Source organism: Leguminivora glycinivorella, chromosome 16 (genome assembly GCF_023078275.1).
Source record: "Leguminivora glycinivorella isolate SPB_JAAS2020 chromosome 16, LegGlyc_1.1, whole genome shotgun sequence".
NCBI classification, from domain to species: domain Eukaryota; kingdom Metazoa; phylum Arthropoda; class Insecta; order Lepidoptera; family Tortricidae; genus Leguminivora; species Leguminivora glycinivorella.
In genome coordinates, this window is record NC_062986.1 from 6,793,223 (window position 1) to 6,816,791 (window position 23,569).

At 36.1% G+C, this 23,569-nt stretch overlaps 2 protein-coding genes across 3 annotated transcripts in view; one reads left to right on the plus strand and one right to left on the minus strand.

Annotated features, from left to right (window-relative positions):
* Positions 1-23,569, plus strand: part of LOC125234601 (probable beta-hexosaminidase fdl) — a 202,320-nt gene that overhangs the window by 63,833 nt on the left and 114,918 nt on the right. The gene's annotated exons all lie outside the window — the stretch shown is intronic.
* Positions 46-1,038, minus strand: LOC125234604. The gene is made up of 2 exons (XM_048140926.1): positions 841-1,038; positions 46-478 (listed from the first exon to the last, which is right to left on the minus strand). Exons 1-2 carry the CDS (start codon positions 1,004-1,006, stop codon positions 300-302), a joined length of 345 nt encoding a protein of 114 aa, XP_047996883.1. The 5' UTR covers positions 1,007-1,038; the 3' UTR covers positions 46-299.

Below are 23,569 nucleotides of genomic sequence, written 5' to 3' on the forward strand. Positions count from 1 at the left end.
GTGAACTGTCATACTCATCTGATGAAGTGTCATTCCAAAAAGCATGTTCTAGAAAAATTACGTTTCTAGCTTTTATGACAGTCTTCGGGTTCTCCGGATCTATCAGTCTGTAACCTTTTGTGTCGTCACAGTATCCGGCAAAAATATACTTCTTACTTTTGGGATCCAGTTTGTCCCGTTTGTGCTGAAGGGCATAAGCTTGACAGCCAAAAATGCGCAGGTAGCTAAGATTCTCCTTTTTACCTGTCCACTTTTCTTCTGGTGTACTGCCCATCACAGCCTTAGTCGGAGAGCGATTCTTAAGGTAGACGGCGGTGTTGACCGCTTCTGCCCAGAATTCCTTCTTCAAGCCTGCTTCCTGAAGCATGCACCTGGCTTTCTCCGTAACGCTTCTTATCGCGCGCTCCGCGACTCCGTTCTGAGCTGATGACCTTGGAACCGTGGTCTGATGTCGAATTCCATGCGCCTTCAGGAACTTCTGAAATTTAGAATTGACATATTCACCACCATTGTCACTACGAAGAACTTTTATTTTCTTATTGGTTTGGTTTTCCACGAGAGCTTTGAATTCTTTAAACATCTCAAAAACCTCATCCTTCCGCCTAAGAAAATAAACAAATGTTTTTCTTGACAAGTCATCAATGAACAACAGGAGATATCTTTTCCCACCTATGGACGGACACGGTAGTGGTCCCATGACGTCACTGTGAACTAACCCAAGGATTTCCTTAGCCCTGGTCTCAGATTTCTTCGGAAATGGCAACTTAGTCTGTTTACCTAAAATATAGGAAACACACGACTCAAAATTATTGTTGTCATAAGAAATACCAGTGACCATACCTTTTCTCAGTAACTCCATACTGCGGGCGTTCAGATGAGATAGACGTCGATGCCAAACTTGTTGTGTTGACTGGCTTCCAGTAGCAGGGATCTGTGGCGCTTGCTTCACGCTCACGGCAGCAGTAGGCACCGCTACGCTGTCACCTGTACCCAAAGACAAAGACATAGCCTGCGAAGATGGCTCGCTACACACAGCAGAAAGAGTTTCGATGGCATCGAGTTGATAAATACCATCTCTTAGAGTAGCTGTAGCTAAAACCTGCCTTGTCTAAAACTTTACACACGCCAGAACGAAACACAATTTCGTAACCTTTCCTATCCATAGCACTAACAGATAATAAATTTGCAGACAATTTAGGTACTAAGTACACATTATTTATAGATCTCACACTATTGTCCTTTAACAAAGCTTGAGCAGTTCCTTTCCCAGCTGTCAATAAGGCTTCACCATTCGCGATGTATACCTTCTTTGGTTTATCAGTAGTAAACATACATACATACATACATACATACAATCACGCCTGTTTCCCAGAGGGGTAGGCAGAGATCACGGATTTCCATTTACTACGATCCTGACAAACCACTTTCGCTTCACACACTTTCATAACGTTTCTCATACACGCTCGTCGGTTTCGAGTACTTCTGACCTGGCCTTTTTGCAATATTTCCCCGATTTGATCAAGAAAAGTTCGCCTAGGTCTTCCACTACCAACTGACCCTTTCACTCCTTTTTCATATACTTTCTTCGTTAATCTCCTCTCATCCATCCTCTCTACATGCCCAAACCACCTTAACATACCCATCTCAATCTTTGTCACCACATCTACATCCACTCCACACTTCTCTCTTATCACGCTATTTCTGATCCTATCACTCAACTTTACACCAGCCATGCTTCTTAACGCTCTCATTTCCACGGCATTCACTTGACTTTGAAGTCTTTTCTCCCACACCCAACTTTCACTACCATACATAAGTGTAGGCACCAAAACTCCTCTATGCACTGCCAGACGTGCTTTTTGCGATACTTTCTGGCTGCCCATAAAAGCGTTTAGTGCTCCATTCACTCTATTCCCAGCATTCACTCTCCTTTCAATATCTTTTCCATGTTTACCGTCCCTTGTAAACAACGTTCCCAAATACACAAACTCTTTCACTTGTTCCAAACTTTCATTATCGATCTCAATTTCGCAATCTGTCATAATCTCATCTCTTTCAAATACCATTACTTTCGTCTTACTGACATTCATTCTCATTCCTTTCCTCTCGAAGGATGCATGCACTCTTAGTAAAATCTGATAAAAAACTGCGATCGTTGCAGAAATGCTGTGCCGCACCACTGTCGACGTACCAAACGTCACGGCTGGCTCCTGCGGCCAATGCAGTAAGCATCGTCTGGCTTTTCATGCCACTCTTCTTGCCGTCAGAGTTTTCTGGACAATCCTTCTTGGTGTGTCCACTCTTTTTGCATCTGAAGCATTTAATTGGGTTGTGTGCTTTCCGAGTTGCAAAAGCCGTAGCATCTTCACTTTTCTCATTGCGTCTTGAATTTTCTAGAAGCAATTTGGCTTTGACATTTTCGCTTGACAGTGACGTGTTCGAATTTTCTAGAGCCATTATCAACGGGTCGTAATCGCTTGTCAAGCCACTGAGTAAAATCACGGCCACGAAGTCATCTTCCAATGCCTTCCCGATGTCGCTCAGCTGTTGCGACATGTCCATGACCTTGTTGACGTAAACCTCCATGCTACCACATTCGCTCAGTTTGATGGCGAACAGTGTGCGTAGCAGTCCGAGCCGTCGTGACAAGCCTCGGTCCTCGTATGCCTTTTGCAGGTTGCTCCACGCTTCGCGAGCCGTCTTGGCATTTCTAATTTGTGGAAACACACAAGGCTGTACGTTTAAGGCGATTTTCGCGAGCGCCTTCTCCTGCTTCTTCGCGTCTTCATTTTTATTTTCAGGCGTGCTTATACATTCCCAAAGATCATCGTGGATAAGCACCATCCGCATCATAAACTTCCAAGATGAATAATTCTGTATTCCAGACAGTTTTTCGATGAAACCATTCTGACTGGCAGATGCCATCTTTTGTTTTTGTTGCGAAAATTTTTGAAAATAATTTGATGAAATTTCACGCGAACACTTCGGAAAATTATTATTATCGTAGCTAGAGATTGGCGCTGACGGGTAAATACCGGGAAAATACCCATATCTACCCAATCTACCCGGTATTTACCCGTATCTACCCAAATGAGCGGGTATAAAAAATAATCTATGAAATTAAAGATTATTCTTAATTTACATGACTGAAATATATTTTTCTACTAAAATAAATATATATATTTGACTAACTAATATTAAAATGTTAACAGAGATTCCAAATATTCCATATATCATGTGTAATTTACCACATTGAATTAAAAAGTTGTATTCCCCAGATGTTTTAGGCCCACTAAGTATTCAAATAACTTACTTAACTTAAACACGGTGGACAGACAAATGCAAATTCATTAGCCAATGAGGTCACAGCTTTGCAAAACGCCAGGTAGGTGCATCCGTATTGAAAGGGTGCAATAAGTCACTTGACCGGTCAGTTACTTTTTTTTTTTAATTTATGGGATACTTATACTTTAGTTTGTACTTAGCTAAACAAGCGCCACGTCCATGTGTGATTTTAATTAACACTTGCTTTGAATTCGGACTGTAATAATGCCTTCTATGTGACTTCGGCTAGATACTGGACTTCGGCTAGATAGTAGGCTTTACCAAACAAACAGCAAGTAACATTTTAGTGCTATAATTTTGGTTTTCGACGCTAAAAGCCACTATAGATGTCGTATAAAGGTTTTCGGCGTGACCGCCTGTCGTATAAAAGCCTCCAGTAACACCTTTTAGCTCTATAAGCTTGTACCGCTAAAAGGTGTTATTAGGAAGTGATGTAAACGTTTATATCACCATTTTATAGAGCCGCTATAGGCCTGGTCTATAACAGGATCAAATATGACTACTATAGGTCTATATTATTGTATAATAGTGTTAGGAATCACTGCTATGCAATCAATTTGCGCTATTAAGGTTCCCGACAAGCCGCTATAGTTGTTGCGTTATACAGCTAAAAGGTGTTATTAGGAAGTGATGTAAACGTTTATATCACCATTTTATAGAGCCGCTATAGGCCTGGTTTATAACAGGATCAAATATGACTATTATAGAACAATATTACTGTATAATGGTGTTAGAAATCACTGTTATGCAATCAATTTGCGCTATTAAGGTTACCAACAAGCCGCTTATAGTATTTGTAGTAGTTGTGTTTTAACAGATTTAAAACCTAACTATAAGGTAAAATACCCCATAATGGACGGTGATGCCATTATGGACAAAAAAACACAAATCCTCAAAAATAAGTATCTAAAATTAGTTTCTAAAAACTGACGGCTATGTACCATAAACTAGAGTTGTAGAGCTGTTTCATTTTGAAGTTTCAATTAATTTGGTTATTTCTGAAGGATTTGGCGACAAGATAAAATTCACCAGTTTACTGAAAAAATATCAAGACGAATTCTTAGTAATGTTGCTAAGAGAGTTGAGTTCATGTATAAAATAATAAAAAAATAATACTCGGTGTAAACTTGAATGCGTTTTACTTACTGCATTAAGCATGAGATAAGGTATAAAACATACTAGTTTGTTGCTCCAAAGATATAAAGAAATGGAGTTATTTTGCGAGTGTCCATTACTGGAACCGAAAAACTGCCTACCTCCTTTAATGGACAAGGAACAATTTACAAAACCAAAATTTATAAGAAACAATCCTATGTTAAAATAACTCAAACTAATTGTATTTATGGTATATAAAATTGACTCATTGAGTATCAGTTGGATTTAAAAGTGAAATTTTAAACTTATTTCACTGTCCATAATGGGGGATCCATTACTGGAGAACTGCCGTCCATAATTGGAGAAAAAACACCTAGTTTTAATTTGTTAACTATGAAGAAACTAATGGGAGTATCTATTCTGCAATACGCTTGAAATGTAAAAGAAGGATAGAACATTCAAGATTTAACACGCTTAGCGGTAGAATTTTTACATTTATGAGTGAAATATCAATAACAGGCAAAAATTTTTCTTAAACTGTCCATGATTGGGTCCGTTACCTTACCACTATTTTGGGATATAGTGGCTTTGGAAAACACTGCTATAGTATTTAACACTGTAAAGTAGTGATATGAATACCATTATAGAGCTATTTTGCTGTATAATGAAGTTTTCAGGATACGTTTATATAGCTTTGAAAAGGTTATAGTCGTTTTCTAATGCCTTTTATATCTCATCGCCGTATACGCCACAATGACTCTTTAAATATCACAGACCTGTTGAATAATGGTTTCGGTATCTCTTTTAAAACACAATAGCGTTATAGCTGAGTTTACTATATGTTTTATAAACCAAATTAGATATATAAGAGTAGAAAACGATTAGGTACTTTTAAATGATAATTTAGACCTTAAAAGGCTGCTTTATGGTGTTTATACATCGTAATTATGAAATCAGGCCAAAGATGCGGTATCTGGTTCCGTACAGTGTTTTTCTAGAAATTAACTTTAAAAATACACATAGCGACCAATTGTAGTTTAGATTTGTCATACTAAAAAGAAAACAACATTTATTAATACTGTTTAAAAGATCTTTCTATAGTAAAACATTGAAAACAAGTATTGTTTTCTATATAAAGAACTTATAAGTTAAACTGGATCATAGTTAAATTCTCATGCAACCCTACTTAATTGAATCCACGATGGCGGGCTTATGGCAGTGAATGCGTATGATAAGTGATATAGTCGAACTATAAAAGCGTATATTTTACTTCTTGGATCCATAATAGAAACTATGGTGTCAATAATTTCATTGTATTAAATTATATTTATTTATTTTATTCAAAACATGTATAAATCGAGGGCGCATTTAAAATACTCCATTAAACTAATATTCTTTTAACGGTAAAATTTCCATCGCATACCTTTTTGCAGTAATGATGGAAGTATACGAAATCCAAATTATGTTAATTGACACTAAACTTCACAAGTTCAAACGCCACTTTTCGTTAAGTTCCTCGTTTAGAACAGTTTTAGTTAAATATTACACACATTAAATTATTTTAGAAATTTCGCATTAAAAGGGACGGCAACTGCTATTATAGAACAAAATAACCTGTATAACGGAATCTCAAATGCTACTATAGCATAAATTGATACTATAATAGCGTTACTGTGTCCTCTATGTCAACAAATTAGCACAATAGTCATCATTACATCACCATTATAGACCTTAAACGTCACGGATGATACTGCTATAGGCCTATTATATCACTAAATGGCTGCATAATTGCGCCAAATCGGCTCTACAGTACCAATATAGACTATTTATAGGACCATTTAGTGTGATTTAATTTGATGTCCTCGACCACTATAGGACCAGAAATTGTTACTTGAGAGGAACTATAATAAGCACACAAAATTTCATCCCCATCGGTTCAGCCGTTTAGGAGGAGGAGGTAACAAACACACAAGCATGTCAATGATATTTAAAAAATTCCTTATTCAATACAAATACTTCGATATATGTTTATAGAAATATAGTAATAAAATATAAATATATTATACAATACCAAGAAAACATTTTTTCACGATTAAATTCAATTTATGACCCATTTTATTACAATATTTATTTATACCCACCCATTAGGGTAGAAAAGGTAAATATCGGGTAGATTGGGTAAATACCCGGTAAAAACCCGATATCTACCCCGGGTATTTTCCCGCCGCCCATCTCTAATCGTAGCAAATTTACTGCATGATCTGCTACCAAGTTGGAAATATCCGTGGACACAGTAAATAAAATACTAGATAGTTTTCCAATGTATATTTGTGCGGCCGGCCGACCGCACAGGCAAACGAACTGAACCAAACTGACATGTTTACATAATGTGACATTGTCTAGAAGACGATTCTATTCAACCAGTAGAGTTTATAATGGTGCACATACGAACTTCATAGTTAATAAACTTACGTAGGTTCTAACATATACTTTGCTGGCCCGAGAGGCTTCCGACAACCAAGCGCAGTCTGTCAACTAAAGCGTAAGTGCTCTCTAATACTTAACTTTACAAAACAGATGTAGTGTGAATATAATGTTTCCTTCGTAGAGGTATTTTCTTAGAGCCCCTGAGATTTTAAAGCCTTCGGTTTTCCACCAAGGAAAAAATGTTCTCCCTGCAAGTGTTATTCTTAAGTGGTAGTGTTTTATTACAACCTTAACAGTATCCTAATAGTTACCAACAGTTTGTTTACTATCAGCGTGAAGATGAATGTTTGCCTGGTTTAGCATTAACCACTATGCGACCGATACGGGTGCATTTCTGTATGAATTAGACCTATTATTTTGTGAACTCCTAACGTAGGTACAGTCAACCAATTGGAACCCTAGGCCACTGTAGAACTATGTCATAGTGACGTTATAAATCAGATTGTAAGAAATCTCTTACTGCTTGTCATTTTGACATGGTTGTAGAGTGGCCTAGGGTTCCAATTGGTTGACTGTACACATTTCAGAATGTTTTGTTGTTGTCTCTTCGTTACATTACTGCCAGAAGATGTAACTATTGTTGTGTCACTTTTTATTTAAAAATAAGCTTTTTTATAAAAGACACATGATAAAAAGAGCTCTAGACTGACACTGACACAAATATGTGGTTCTCCTACAAAAGGATTCAAAATGTTTCGTCTTACAAAAAGGTTATGCTTCAAGTGCAATGAGAACATTATCATCTAAAATTCCATATTGAAATTCTTAGTTATTGCAAATGAAAGACCATTTACGCATGGACACCACACATAACAAATTTTACGTAAGTCTCTACTTAAGTCTATTAATACATTTCAAACTAAAAAGGATCAAGTGGACATCGACAGGTTGAAGTGATTTCATGTAAACGTCTCACCTAGATTCAGGCAGTGAAGACTGCTGAAGTGGTCTCGATGGAGCCCTGAGGGCTCGAGGCCTCTTGAGCTGCCATTGTGCTGGTATTACCGGCATCAGGTGCAAGCGTAACTACGTAGATATTGTTTAAAAGCCTCTTACTCAACTGTCTTAGAAGTTCACTAATATTGGTCCACTTTCTGATAGTTATCAGTCAATCAATCAAAAAATTACTGTATTAAACATTATGTTATATCCATCCCCTTACGTTATCCCGGAATTCGCCAGGGCTCATGTGGACCTGACGTCCGCTATGACAACCAATCACAAGATTTGGCGTAGACTCAAGTTTTACGAAAGCGACTGCCATGTGACCTTCCAACCCGAAGGGTAACTAAGCATTATTGAAACTAGTCCGGTTTCCTCACGATGTTTTCCTTCATCGAATAGTGACTGGCAAATAGCAAACGACACACACTCTTACTGATAGTTATAGACTTTGTTAAATCGAGAACCTGGAGTACCGAGCGCACGTTGTCGCAAGTAACATCAAAACATTTTTATACTTTACACTCAGCATAGTCAACACAGAGATCTTAGGGATTTCACACCCTAAATATATAACCACTATGTAACAAAAGTAGAACCACTAAAATTTTATTCCTTCCTGAATCCCCTACAGTCACGTAACTCCCAAGTTTACTCTGTCAGCACCAAGAATAAGGAATGACACGGAATCAAATGACCAGCACAGCAATGCTTTTAGCACTTATATTTGTTCAATTTTAAATCCTATTTTCACAAGCGCTGGTTGAATTCCGCAAGTCAGCCATTTTCGACGCGACGATGGCGTTATACAGTTTTTGAATTGCGAGATGCATTTAGAATGCCACGTGACTTGGGCGATTATTTCCCGGTCACGGATGTATTTGAAAGATTTTAAGGCTGGTGGCCTAGCGGCAAAACAGCGTGAGACTTTCAATCCGGAAGTCGCGGGTCGAAACCCGGCTTGTACAGAGTGTAACAAAAATGGTGGTGATCCGTTTAAGGGCGTACTCAGTATCGTATTCTTATCAGGAAAAAGTAGAAGAAAATTTTTTTTTCGCTAAAAATTTTTCACTTTTGTATGAGCCGGGCCGCGCGAAACGGTCGAATCTCCATACAAAGATAAAAAAAAATTTTGCGAAAAAAAATTTTTATCCTACTTTTTCCTGATGAGAATACGATACTGAATACGCCCTTAAACGGATCACCACCATTTTTGTTATACCCTGTATACCAAGCCAAGCCAAGGTATACTATTTTTCTGTTTGTCAAAGCCGGGAAGCGGTAACTTCGTTCAACGCAGCGGCCTGAAATATGACGCTTTCTGGCCGGAAGATGAAAGGCTTTGTATGAAAAACCAGCCTTTCGTCTTATATTTCATCGTAAAAAAATATATCGTAACGTACTCGTACATGAACAGTACCACACCTCTATGCCCTATTTAAACAGTCCGTAGGTAAACAGACCACCGCGGAACATTAATCGTCCTGTGCTATAATTAATTAGTTTTCTGTTAAATCGAACCATTACATAATAATTTATTTCCACTCCATTACTCATCAAGTAAACAGTTTTCCGAAGGGCGTTCTCTGTGATATTTAGTAAACCTATTTTGCATAGCTATTTAGGTAATTTATTTTCATCGCATGCACCAGTTCGTAAAGGATTTCTTTATCCTTCAAAAACCTGGTGAGAACGTCGCAGTTTATCAACATGAGTTAACTCATGTTTACCAGTTGATGCGTGTATTTTATAGATGCCTAATATTAGCTGGTAGGATAATAAATGATCATTTTTTACATTTAACATGCATTCGTCCGACAGTTTATGTTAGACTCTTATATTATGTATTTTTTTTATCAAGTAATAATATTCTCCTCTCGTCATTGTCGTTATAAATGTATATTACTAATTACTAGCAAGTTTCTTTACTCCTCATATGTACATTGAAACCCTCGCAAGTAGACTAGTCGCGCGCAGGAGCGCAAGTTGTGCTAAACCGCATGGAATCTAGAGCGTTCCGGCTCGGAACTACTAAGAAGTTGCACAATATGTATGCCATGTATGGACTCGGGAGCGAGAACGAAAGCTGTGCTAGACCACCATATTCATTTTCGCGAAAAAAAGATTCAAAAACTTTTGTTTCTAGAATAGGTAAAAATGTTTTTCCTACTCAGAATCACGAGCCCTTTCGATCCTACTAAGCGGAAAAAGCGTCCCAAATTTAATTTTTCCCTTTTTCCACTTCGTTACTATTTTTCAAACACTTTGTACAAAGTGGAAAGTATGCAAAATAATAGAAAAAGGGATCACTTTTTTGTCTCTCGTTTTTTATCCTAGATTGAAAGGGCTTGTGATTCTGAGTAGGAAAACATGAAATTTACCTACCTTTATGCTAAACTGGTGCAATAAAGAATATTTACTTACTTACTAACCTTAAAAAAAATCTTTTGGTGATTCTTCTCGTGAAAATTAATGCCCATTAGGTTGCTAGATGCTTGGTAGACGATGGGTATTTAAATATAGCCTGCTGCTATAGCCTGCCGATATGACTCACCTATAGCGCGGCATTTTGAGTGTGTCATGACCGCCACTAGGTGAGTGTTTTATTGTTTTATTGTTGTATTATTGTGTCGACTTTTTGTTTATGTTATACTAACAGGTAGTTTTTAAAATATCCAATAATGTATAAGTACTAACCATTATGGGCCCTTTGTTGTCTGATATAATAAATAAATTAAATTAAATTAATTAAACAACAGATTTGCGTCCTTGATAGATACCTGTTAATTTCCAAATGGAAATAAGCACGTTACACTTTCTTCTTCTTTAGTCGTTCCCTCAATGCTGAGGATCGTGACATCATGTGACATCATTCTGTTGAAGACTAGGTCCCTCCATAGTCATCTGTTCCTCGCCAAGCGCATGGTCTCGTGCAGTTACTTCAACCGAGTGGTAATTTTTCCCCTTGCGCTTGAGTTATTAACCCTTAAATGCATGGTGATGTATATATGCATCATATATTTGATGGCCCGTAGCTCGATATGTAGCTATCCAAAATCACATTTATTGCTTAATTATTATTCATTATTTATTATTATTTAATAAACAATTAAATACATTCAATAATATAATGATTTATTATTTAAGGATTAAGATGAAATGGCGGAAAAGTGTGAATAAACAGGACGATGGCGATTTTTAGTATGTGATTTAGGCTGATTTTTTCGGAGTTAGTAATTAGTTTATGTTTAAACATTTTATCATAGAGGTTCCACAAATAGTGTACCTTTTTAATAGTAGTAATTTTTTTTAAATAAAACTTACCAATTACGATATATTTATATAAATAAGATTTGGCCTATTTAACTTCTAACACTGATTTAGTATAAAAATCGATCTTAAATATTTTTTTTATCATTTTTCCCAGAGTCAGAAAACCATTGTCTATCACATATATTAATATCTTGTTAAAAGAAAAATTCATGCATTTAAGGGTTAAACATTTCCTGTCTGCTCGTTTGCCTCCTATCCCATAAAAAAAAAAAAAAAAATCGGCAGCTTGTTTAACTATGTGCTTACCTAGCACCCGCTGTTAAAACTTTAAGGCACCTTGTTAACCCTGTTCACACGTTTCCTGTACCGGGTAAAACTTTACACAAATATTTACTGGTGTAGGTAGTACGTTTACCTGGGAAATATTACCTATTTAAAGTACCTGTATCACTTTTTTTTTGGTAGGTGTGTTTTATGTTCCCCCTATTAGTACCATCCCCCTTGCGTTATCCCGGCATTTGCCACGGCTCCTGGGAGCCTGGCGTCCGCTTTGACAACTAATCCCAAAATTTGGCGTATTAGGCTCTAATTTTACTTGCGATGACCTTCCAATCTGAAGAGTAACTAGGCCTTATTGGAATTAGTCCGGTTTCCTCACAATGTTTTTCATCACCGAAAAGCGACTGGCAAAATATCAAATGACATTTCGCATAATAAGTTCAGAAAAACTCGTTGGTACGAGTCGGGGTTCGAACCCGAGACTTCGTAGGCATGAAGTGAAAATAAATTAAATATATGGATTTACTTTCGACTAGTGACCTTAGTTATTATTTTCTAATTTTCCTGGCAACGTGACATTCCTCCGACTTGCCACTTAGCAGGTTGCTTTCAATTAATTTTTGGCTTCATCAAAAGTGACAATCAACACCGGTTGAAGAACGAAGTGTAGGTAAGCCGGTTAGGTACCTCGCTCTCTCTTCTCACCTTGTCGCTTCTCTCAGTTTTAATAACACGAATTAGTTGTTACTTTTTTATTTATATGACTGCAATAAGGGTTTAAAAATATTTACTCTTATAGTAGCTCATTATAAGAGGATTTGGCCAATAGTACATTTACTCTTATAACTTGGCCATGTACACGTTAATAAGTCCAATTTATATGACTGCAATAAGGGTTTAAAAATATTTACTCTTATAGTAGCTCATTATAAGAGGATTTGGCCAATAGTACATTTACTCTTATAACTTGGCCATGTACACGTTAATAAGTCCAATTTATATGACTGCAATAAGGGTTTAAAAATATTTACTCTTATAGTAGCTCATTATAAGAGGATTTGGCCAATAGTACATTTACTCTTATAACTTGGCCATGTACACGTTAATAAGTCCAATTTATATGACTGCAATAAGGGTTTAAAAATATGTATTCTTATAGAAGCCATTTAAAATGCCTTTTCGCTGTATAATATTCAAAGCACTATAAAAGCTTTTGTTATGGCCAATTATTCTTATAAAAGTAATGCATAAGATAACTATGATGCTTTATGCCTCATAGGAGCATATAATAAAACGTCTATCCAGCAAACAAATTATAGCATTTTATAAAGTGTTTTAAAGAATTAAAGCAATACATTTTCTCTTATACAATAATTATAAAGGCATTATTCTTGAAAGTGTCGTATTAAAAGTTTTTATAAAACTTGATTCGTCATTTTGAAAATCCAGCGAATGTGAACAATCTGATCCCAACTTATCGATTAGTGGTTCCGTAGAGGATGCCATTATGGAATAATTATATGAATATGCAGGCAAGCAGCAGTGACAGTAATACAGGTATATCGTTAAATGATGAATTGAGTTTGGATTTAGCTTAATAATTATATTTTTTGTTCTTATTTAAGGTGTCTGTAGCTCTGCGGTGAAAAATGTTAAGGTATATACAGCGGGGCCGCGGGGCAGATCTCGACTGGAGGGCAAATGTAACTGGTCCATTGTTTCCATGTTTTACAATGTTTACATTATTAAATAGAGTGTCCACCGGTTATACCAGACTAGCATGTACTCGGAGGTGGCCAATTATACATAACTGAGCGTATAAGAGACTATTACCAAGGCACTCAGTTTTTTTATCCATCAGTACCTACTAATATTAATTTTTAAGATTAACTTTATGAGAATAAGTTCCAAAAGTGTATTCCTTACTTTATGGACTTTGGTCTGAAATAAAAAAAAATCTTTTATTGCGGGGTATCATTGTGAATGTTGGACGATCTGAATATGTGAATACAATGTTCGGCTATTTTAAGAAGAAAGCGATTTTATATGTAATCCTTTTGGGACTAAGACAGATTAAAATTGAGGACAAATAAAGACAAACTCACTTTTTAAGATATTTATTTATGTGCAACGAAACCAAACCGATACAAGTAACTTTATAAGATTAATATTTTCAGTTCTATTGCTCACGATGTTGCTGTTTCAATGAGTCTACATACTTCAAAATATTAATATATTCTTCAGAGCGCCGACACGGTGGTAGAAATTGTAATTAACCTATCAGTAAATTTCCAAAATAATAAGTAGTTTCTTTTATCGAGGTCTTCATCAAATTCATAAAAGATATATTGATTTCCGTTTTCTTGTTTTGAATTATCAGCGCCATCTTTGCTTGGTGTGATTTTCTTACAACCTAAACTATTTCCTGCGTCCTCTTCCATTTTGCATGTTTTTTGATCCACCACTCCTGGCTTATTTTTGGGTGTAAGTAATGATTGTGACTGATTTTCTCCATCAGAATATGTGCCGTTTTGTAGTTCATCTGTAATAAAAAAAAATATATATTTATTTGAAGTCTTAGGCTAGGCTGTTTATAGTTATCGACACAAAGTCCATTGTGATGGCGGTACTGAAATCGTCTGTGGTTTTCAATAGCACTTACTTACTAAGAGGAGGAGAAGAGTTTGTCATCTTCACGTCACTAAAAACGGCTGACTATGTATCTCATCCACAGATTCTGTAACAATAACCATAATAATAAATATCAAATAGAGTATTTGACTCAGCATTTACAATAAATCAATAGGAAGTAATAAAATAAGGCACCAGAAGATTAAATATTCCGAAGCACAAGTTTGTTTTAAATTGAAAATTCTAGGTATAACTTCCTAATGAAATATTGAAAATATCAGTATTACCTGACATGCTGCGGACTACACGGTTTTATTTTGTTCTATGCCGGTTAATCGAACCAAATTTTTATCAAAGCGTTCCCCAAAATACCGGTTTAAAAAGAACGGTCTTTCGAACAAAAATGCAATTTCAAAGTTTTGCGCCAAGTACATGATAACTAGACAGCGGATTTCAGGTAGCGATTTAAATATTAATATGGATATGACTAGTGCAATTTTTTAAATACATGTCATGTGGTTTATAATCTATTATTATTACCTACATAGCACACCACAAACTTCACTGAATAATTAGATTAAATTAATGTTATTTTTTATTTTATAAATTAAAGTATTTTATTCTAAATAATGGACTTTCAATTTAAATATATATAAGAAGCGAATTATTTTCATTTTTATATTCTTTGAGCCATAATAGAAGTTTTTACTGTGCAATGCGCAGAAGAAATATTAAAGAAATAAGTATAAATAAATATTTTTTTTATTTTTATTTATTATCATTATAATTTTTGCCCAATATTCACAAAAGCATCCAAAAAGGGTTTTACTTTTATGTTCCCATACATTTTTTCGTGTGTAGAAAAAATAATAAATATTGTATGCGAGTCATATTCATATTAATATTTAAATCGCTACCTGAAATCTGCTCTCTATCGATAACGTTATGAATTTTTAACTGGTATCCGTTACAAATATTTAACTAGATGGTAAGGTTCGGGATTTCACTAATTGTGAGAAGGAACCCTAAAGATATATAAAATGGCGAATCATAAGTAACACCGGTGGCTATTATAAAGTTTTTACTCTTATAGAGTATTTGTAAATGATGTGCTTACTGCTTTTACTCTTATAACAGCCTTGCTCAAGACATGTCAAAATTAATTAACCGCATTTTTAGTACAAAACCGTTGAAATACAAGGGCGCATTAATAATACAACACATTTTATATCACATTTCACCATGAAATTGGATTCCCACACAGTTTTCATAATAAATAAGCAAATAATTGTAATATGTAAAAGTTAACTTACCGTTTACTAACTTGCAAAATGGATGACTTGATGATGATGTACACATAAATCACTACGAAAAGCACAATAAACTTTTAAAACAGCATCCTGTTTCGCCGTTATGAGTTTTACTCCCTTATATCTGATGATCACAAAACCTGTACAAGAGCTATTGCCCTTATTAAAGCTTTGAATATGATTCTTACAAGTATAATTGCCTTTATTAAAGCTTTAAATATGATTCTTATTAGTACATCAGCCTTTTAAAAGCACTTTTCTTGCCATTATAAGGTTAACTTTCTTATTGCATGCCATAATAAAACACGTACAAGGTACTATCGTATCGTATCGTATGGCCACTCCCGCTCCCCGCTGAAAGTGCCGCCCACCCTCTTTCGGTTACCTCACAGTTACCGCCTGTCAAAAACGCGAACAGTCGAGCTCACCTACACGAGCTTAGACTGTGTGCTAGGTACGCGTCTCTTTCATATATTTGATCGCCAGTGTCCGAGGTGTGGTCAGGGACAAAAACTGGTAAAGGCGCCATCAGATATAGCTCAGCGGCCGGGACGTGCAAAAATATCTGGACATGCCTTACCGGCTTGGCGTGTTCAGATATTGTGAATACCTTAGACGCTCCTGTATATATGGCGACTGTACGCTTTTTTATCCAGTTCACTTCACATTCAGAATATGTATGAGATAACTCACCTTATATTCATTTGTTTTTGTGTGTCAAGATGTTTCATTGACCTGAGTGTTGGCTGTAACTTGGTACGCGTATAATTGGCTCGAGAAATCGAGACGTCCCAGACGATGTCGTTAAATATAATTTACCTACTATACTATACTCGTAGTTACATACTATGGCTAATGCTAAGAGTTTTGAATGATTCACGGTTATTTTCATTAGACTTTAACTTTAACATCCACCCGCCTTCGTCAGTTTTCCGTGATCATGATGCATGCAACTGCGTCGAAATATCGGGAGCTCGACAAAAATCAAAAAGGTAATCACGGTCTATATCCCGGTCAATATAAGTCTAATGGCTAATGCTGTTTTATATATGTAGATGCACCTTTATTCTATCGCCATACGAGGTATGACTACTTCGGCAAATTTATAAATCGCGAACAAAGTATTTTTCACCACACCAACTCGTAAAGGCTCACTTTGCTATTACATTTTATCTACAAGAGTGCAAAGTAATTTTAACTTGATGTTAAGCTGGCTGGTAGAATTAAGGCACCTCAAGATTTCTGTTTTTGAACATTTAGTCGGTTCTTTTATACTCTCAAGAATATTTAGTCACGTCACAAGAATATCTCGATCGAAATTGAACCGAGTTCCTATAGTACCTACAATCTGGCTAATGGTTAAGTCATACACGCAAAAGCGCCATAAACATACTAAAGCGGTTCAAGCGATATGGGCATTGCAAATAAATCCTATTGATGCACCCAAATGCATTAGTAAATCAAACGGGCTCATCTGTATCAATGATTTGAACACAATGATGTAAGCGCATCATACTTTCTATCTACTTAAGTCATTTTGGTTCTCAGCTGGTAATGTAAACTACGCATAATGACGTAAGCGCCCTCCAATTTCAAGATACGTACGTCATTTTCGATTGAAACTGGTATTGGAAACTCGGTTACTGTTTTCAGATGGAATATTGTACATAGAACTTTAGTTAGAAGCTCATAAGAGCGTGAGATACCGCAGAAATGGATGAGATAAAAAACTTCAGCGGTTTTATTGAGGTGATCGCGGTTGGAACAACTTTGTTGGATTGCGTATCGATATTACCTGCATTTTGTTTATAACCACGATTTTGTATACAATAGGCGAGACGACTAAAAAAACTAATTAGTCCGTCAGTCAAAGAATTTTAGACACGTATTTTTTCTTTTTTCTCGTAAACGAAAAATGAGGACGATACAGTGCGTTAAAGTTTCGCGTGACGTCACGCTTAGGTACAATTTTTACTTAGAAGTGAAGTGACGTCAGCCCCCACTCCGGAACTTTGATGCTCTATATCTTTGTATTTTTTCACTAATTAGAAAAAGCGAAAAATATGTGTTCAGTATTTATGGACGATCTAACTGACGGACTAAACAGAATGCCATTTTTTTATGTAGTCGTCATCCCTATTCCGTATATTATGACCGCCTACTATATTTTCAGCAATTTGCATAGGTCTAATCCTCCAAAGGTATGGGAATAGAACGAAGACGCAATACCTACATTACCTACCTACCTAGGTGACTTGTATGATGGACCTTCCTCCCTTCTTATTATGTGGATTCTGAATTCGGAACGAATTTAGATGAGGCTATTAATTCGAGATTTCTGCATCCAAAGTAAAAAAAATAATAAAGATTTTTGTAAATGGGTATACAGTAAAAATCTTTTACGATCAGCCTTAATTTAGTACCTACTTAAGTATCATATCATCAACAAAAAATATAAAGATTGCTCTCCAACATTTTATTTTTTTCAGCCACAGAAAATTAGATTTGTGAAGGTATTGCTTGCTTAATTCCTCTTAAACGGGTCGTTTTTAATAAAATCTGGGTCACCCCAATATTCAAGACAGTCAAGGACTGATCAAGAATCGTGTGGACCCTTTTCTCAACATACCTACCTGTCTGCAGTTACTCGTTTAGTAAAAACGTGTTTCGTTACGTAAAAAAAAAATATGAATTCGGCAAACGATGATAGGAGAAACACATAATAATTTACACATACATACATACAATCACGCCTGTATCCCATGGAGGGGTAGGCAGAGCACATGAAACTACTCAAGTTTCAGTGCCACATAATAATTTGTATTTATAAAACTTATTATTTACATACAGCTTAAGTTATAGTAATGATACAACGGAGTCTCGGATGTAACAGGGACAGAGAGTAAGTATTAATTAAGTACTAGAAAAGAAGTAATAAATGAAACAGTTTCATTTATCTATTCCTTTATTTCATTAATTTGGTTAATTTATCGCCAGTTAAAAATACAATTTCGCCTAATTATATACATATTTAAATACTTGCAACTAACACTTTAAAAATTAATTGACCCGTCATGGAGCGTGTATTTGAAACACATTTAGAATATTAAACTTTACTGTGGAATGCAAAAATTAAAGCGAAAACATTGATATTGTACAAAGTAAATAAGTAGGTACAGATGTAAGTAGTGCGAAAAGGGTTTCCTTTGTATTTTTCGTTAAACGTTCGTAATTCTCATGGTAGTTCAAACAGTGACAGTACGTCTTGTACTGAGATTGACTGTAATAGCGTGACACGTTCGTACGTTTCCATAAGAATCCGTAAGCACTACATCTGTCATCATCAATGGCCTCTAACATCAATAATATGATGGGTTAAGCAGCGTCCTTTAGATTGCGGCACTTCCGCAAGTGGCTAGTGAGCCCAATGCGAGAGCGGCAGCTGCGACCGCAAAGCTGGCAGGAGAATGTGGCCGTGTCCAGTGACAAAGGTTACGGTACTACATCTGTGCTGCGAAAAAAATTCTCTCCGACTCTTCATACTAAGTATACGTACTAAAATGTAAAAGATACTGCGACATTTTCTTCAAAATATACATACATAATATAGGCTCATTCTTATTCTACATTTATAAGCTTTATCACGAAATATTACAAAACTAATATTAAAAGAATGTGCTGGTCATCATTACGATCCTATATTAATCTTATTCTAGTCATAAGACAGTGTTATTTTCTAAAACCTAGCCTACATGTCTAAAACCTTTAGAACTCCGTTAGTAATTCAATTCAATCTCTATAATGTCAAAAATATAAACAAGTACAGTCAAGTGCAAAAATATGTATCGAAAAAAATCGTCTCATAAATACTACGCTATTGTTACACCGGACTAAGATGATATGGGACATAATTATATTTGAGTAAGATGTATACACCCATATTTTTACACTTGACAAGCCTAAATTACAACACAACATTAATTTTAAAATAATCAAAATAAATACAAAATACTAAACAAATGTCAATACCTAATGTTACATATATTATTTGAAATTAATTTCATTTCCATAATGCTTAATTTTCAACCAAGTGAAATAAACATAGATGTAATAACACACTTTATGCTAACGGAGGTCTGTAGTATAGGGTAATAGAAATAAGCTCAAATGCACATATAAAATCTATTTAAGAAATGGTAAAATCGGTTTATAGGTACATATTTATCATCCTCCTTGCATTATCCCGGCATTTGCCACGGCTCATGGGAGCCTGGGGCACAGTATAAGGATATATCAGTAGTTAATCTCCGGCAGCGGCGGCGCGGTCGTTACTACTGCGCAAGGTCACGCAGGGTTGTACAACGTTACTATAATCGACTTCGTACAATGTAAGTTGTTGTAAATCTAATAGGTACTATTAACTGTAAGTAGGTTTTAGTATAACAATACCACGTCATGACACCACATTAGTCAGTATTGAAGACACAAAAAATCATTATAAATATATTACTCTCATACGCGCAATAGTAGATTGTGTAACAATAATTGCAAAAGCGTTAATTTAAGTGTTCATTTTATATGTTTTCTCTAGAATACACCCAATCCATCACAATAAAAAAAAGATTCGTTTGAACTAGAAACGTAGGTACCTACTGTCCTACTCGTATTAGTAACTGTGTATGGCGCTATGCTAGTACCAACGCTCTTTCTACCTTTTTATCTAATAAAGATTCAAGTACGTATTTGTTTCTTAAATACTGACGAAATCATATTTACATAAAATGTTTGAATAGATGTTTGCACAATATTTAAGTAGGTACCAAACTTTCGAGCTAGATAGATCGCAGCATCTACCTAAATGTCGTTACAGATAAATCCTTATTGATTTTAATGTGTCATTCTAGCTTTAAATCTCACTTTTACGCCATTTACGTAAGCAATAATGTACCTAACACTGCAAATATATAACAACCACTTACTTTTCTGGGTGTCTAGGAATTCTAAAGAATGACATTTCCGCATTTTGAGAACTTTCCATACACCCATAAACACTACAGTAACGAAAATATGTCTTCGGTGCTGACGTCATTTTCTCCCGAACTCAACACGTCAACACAGCGCGCAAACGCGGCCCCGACTGTCCAGCCCAATAATCACCAGTTTCGCATGTTTTCGCCGCATGCGAGGGGAGGGAGGGGGACACACCGCGCGGCGTGAAGTTTGTAAGAAGAGTTATTACTGGTTTTATACTGTGCCTGGGGTCCGCTTTGAAAACTAATCCCAAGATTTGGATGGATAGGTACATATTTATAAAAATAATAAATGTTCAACCCAAAACTATTTACTTTTTAAAAGGATTACTTGAATAACAATTTTATTCTTCTTCAAGTACGGCAATAATATGTGCAAGGATTCATGCGGTCATGCCCTTAAGTATTAAAAGTACATAGATGTTAAGTAAAATATTTAAAGCAGTAAGTACTAAATCATGATTATTTATTGTATTAGGTATTTAACTAAAACCATATCGAATCAAACCGAAGAACCATACAGCATCAAGATAATAGCATACTTCGGTCTACAAACAAGGAAATTCAAAGCGAGATAAGATTCAACAAGACAATTCGGACAGATCCATTTTTAGACTCAAGTTTGGCTAAAAACTGTACAATCCAAAACGAAAATATTAGAAGACACTTGTGCTATGAACGGTTTTGTGACAAGAGCGAATCTGAAAATGTGAATGTGTCAAATAATTTTCAGAAATATGTTCAATGCAGAACACACGTAAGGTTTCCATTTCCATCTGCGCGGGTGTGATTGTACTTTTACTTTGGAACGCATATTTTATACAAATGTCGCAGCGACAGGGTTTCATGTTGTGGCCCTATATTTACTCGTCGTGGAGGAAGTCATCTCTTGGTGGACTTTTCTACTCAAAAGCGAGCTTCGGAACCCACTAATATTAGTGGGTTTGGTCCGGAGAGTCTGGCATCCCCCTTGGCTCTCACGGATTCCCCCTTGGTCATTAAAAAACTGGTACTGATGGTGATATTTACAATGCTATTATTTTTTACTACCTGTAACTTTATACACCGATGCCAAGGTAAATAACCTAACCACAGGAAAGCCAAAGTAATTCCTGATAAACAGTGAACGCCGTTAACTGCCAATCAAAAACCAGTCTTATCAAGCTTGCTGTTGATTACTGCACTTTGATTGGATCGGGTAACAAAGTACTCGACGTAATCATAGTTGTAGACAGAAATAATAGTTTGTAAAAGGTGAGTCTTTTGAGTCTTTACAACTCTTTTGACGGACTCCAGTCATTATGATTTAAGTAGTTCTTTTAAACCAGATGAAGCCTCAGGCCTTCTGTAGAAGTGTCGTGTTCATGATCTTATAAGATATAATATTGGGATGTGGCTATTATTTTATGACATAATTGATGTTTTTTAATGACTTACCTGTCCAAAGACAGCAAATATGTGTAAGATTAGGTACACGAAGTTGCGGCAGCAACATCGATTTTGGCGTTGCTGGCGTCAATGCAATCGGCAAAAATGTCACGCCGCAAGCCGCAATACTGGTAAGCTGGTGCAATCAAAAATCGAACAAAACCTTAAATCTTAATCACGTTTCTCTAGAGTTCTTTAAATCAAGACTCGCACGAGTTTTCAGCGGCACTATATGTAGGCACGTTACATCGCACCGTGCGACCTAGATCCTTCTAGAAACTATTCACGCCGAGACGCCGTCGACAAAGGCACGGGAATATTATGAAGCCCTCACAATTTATTGTTAGGCTTAAACGCTGAGCTCACGTCAGAACTTTTTAGTGTATGCTAATCCGCGTTTTGTCGGAGTTTTGCTTGTTTTTAATTTACAGAATTAGCGTACCTATGTAAAGCGGAAATTTTAAAAATAGGGACAGGTGGTAGAACAGGTCAAGAATTCTATTCGTTACGAGTTTTCATACTGACCCTCTGGCTGTAGGCAAAATTAATTCTTTCCTTTCCCACCTGACTTTATTATGTTTCAAATTGCTATGGAATCATTATAGCTTCATTTTAATTTTGGCATTGACAAGATCAGTAAAAGGAATGCATTCAATACAAACTCATGAGATCTACAACTTAGAGAGAAACTAATGTTATTTTAAAGTCAATATCAAAGTCCCAACCTCATAACACAGTCCCGAAATTGTATTTTAATACATCCCATTTTCTCGTCGCTGATATATGAAATGCGGATCGTGAGGTTATTCTTAAGTAGCTAAGGATTGTGGTTGGAAGGAAGGTGACTGAGCTTCATTCCAACGGACACCTAACAGAAGTGAGTCGACTGCAGACAATTTTTAACGAGACAATGTAACAGCGTTATTTATTTATTCAAATTCTGATATGATAATCGCATTAGTTCTTGAGATTTTAAACCATTGGTTCCGGAATACAAAGAACAGATGAAACTGTTGATAATATCGCCTACCCAACAACCCCAGAGGGTTTGTAGTAACTGATTTCATGGACACTGAAATGCGTACTTCAAAAGCGATGAAAATATTTCCAAATCATTACATTAGTGGGTCCCTATCGCTAGCTACAACATAATATTTTATTTTTATTTTTTAGAGCTTTTGTCGTTAAAGCAATATCCAAGCCGTCCGGTTTTCTGCCAAGCCCGTAAAATTCTGGTCTGGCATGACCCTTTTCTTTAATTTGGTTAAAATAAATAGCTAATAACCAGCTTTTCCTTCTACTAAATTCAACAAGGTGCGATAACTCTAACACTCGATTTATCGTTCAGTGAACAGTAGGAATCACACCGCTAGAATTCTTATCACGAATTGAGGATTCCCGCCTAGAGCACGCGACATAGTCTGACACTTAACTTTGATGAATCGATAGCGGAGCGCGAATAAGAAGAAAGAGTTTAAATTTGAGTTTTAAGACTAGCGATTTAACTTTAATCAGGTTTTCGTATTTCTGGGCAACTTTGAAAAAGTTAAACAACGTTGTTAGATTGACTAGTCGACGTATGTCCTACAACTAAACTCCGAAATCGACGTGCGACGCTGATCGTCATACTATGGTACAAACAAAATGAAATACGGCATCAATGGCGTCATGCTCGACCTACTTATATGCTTGGAGCGAACGTGTCGTGGTCGTCGAGTCATCCATATTAGTGATCTGTGGGAATCACAC

Coding starts and splice junctions, on each gene's coding strand:
- LOC125234604 (XM_048140926.1), bottom strand. CDS start 1,006: ATGTCTTTGTCTTTGGGTACAGGTGACAGCGTAGCGGTGCCTACTGCT. Junction 479..840: donor TATGGAGTTACTGAGAAAAG/GTATGGTCACTG, acceptor TCTAAATTTCAG/AAGTTCCTGAAGGCGCATGG.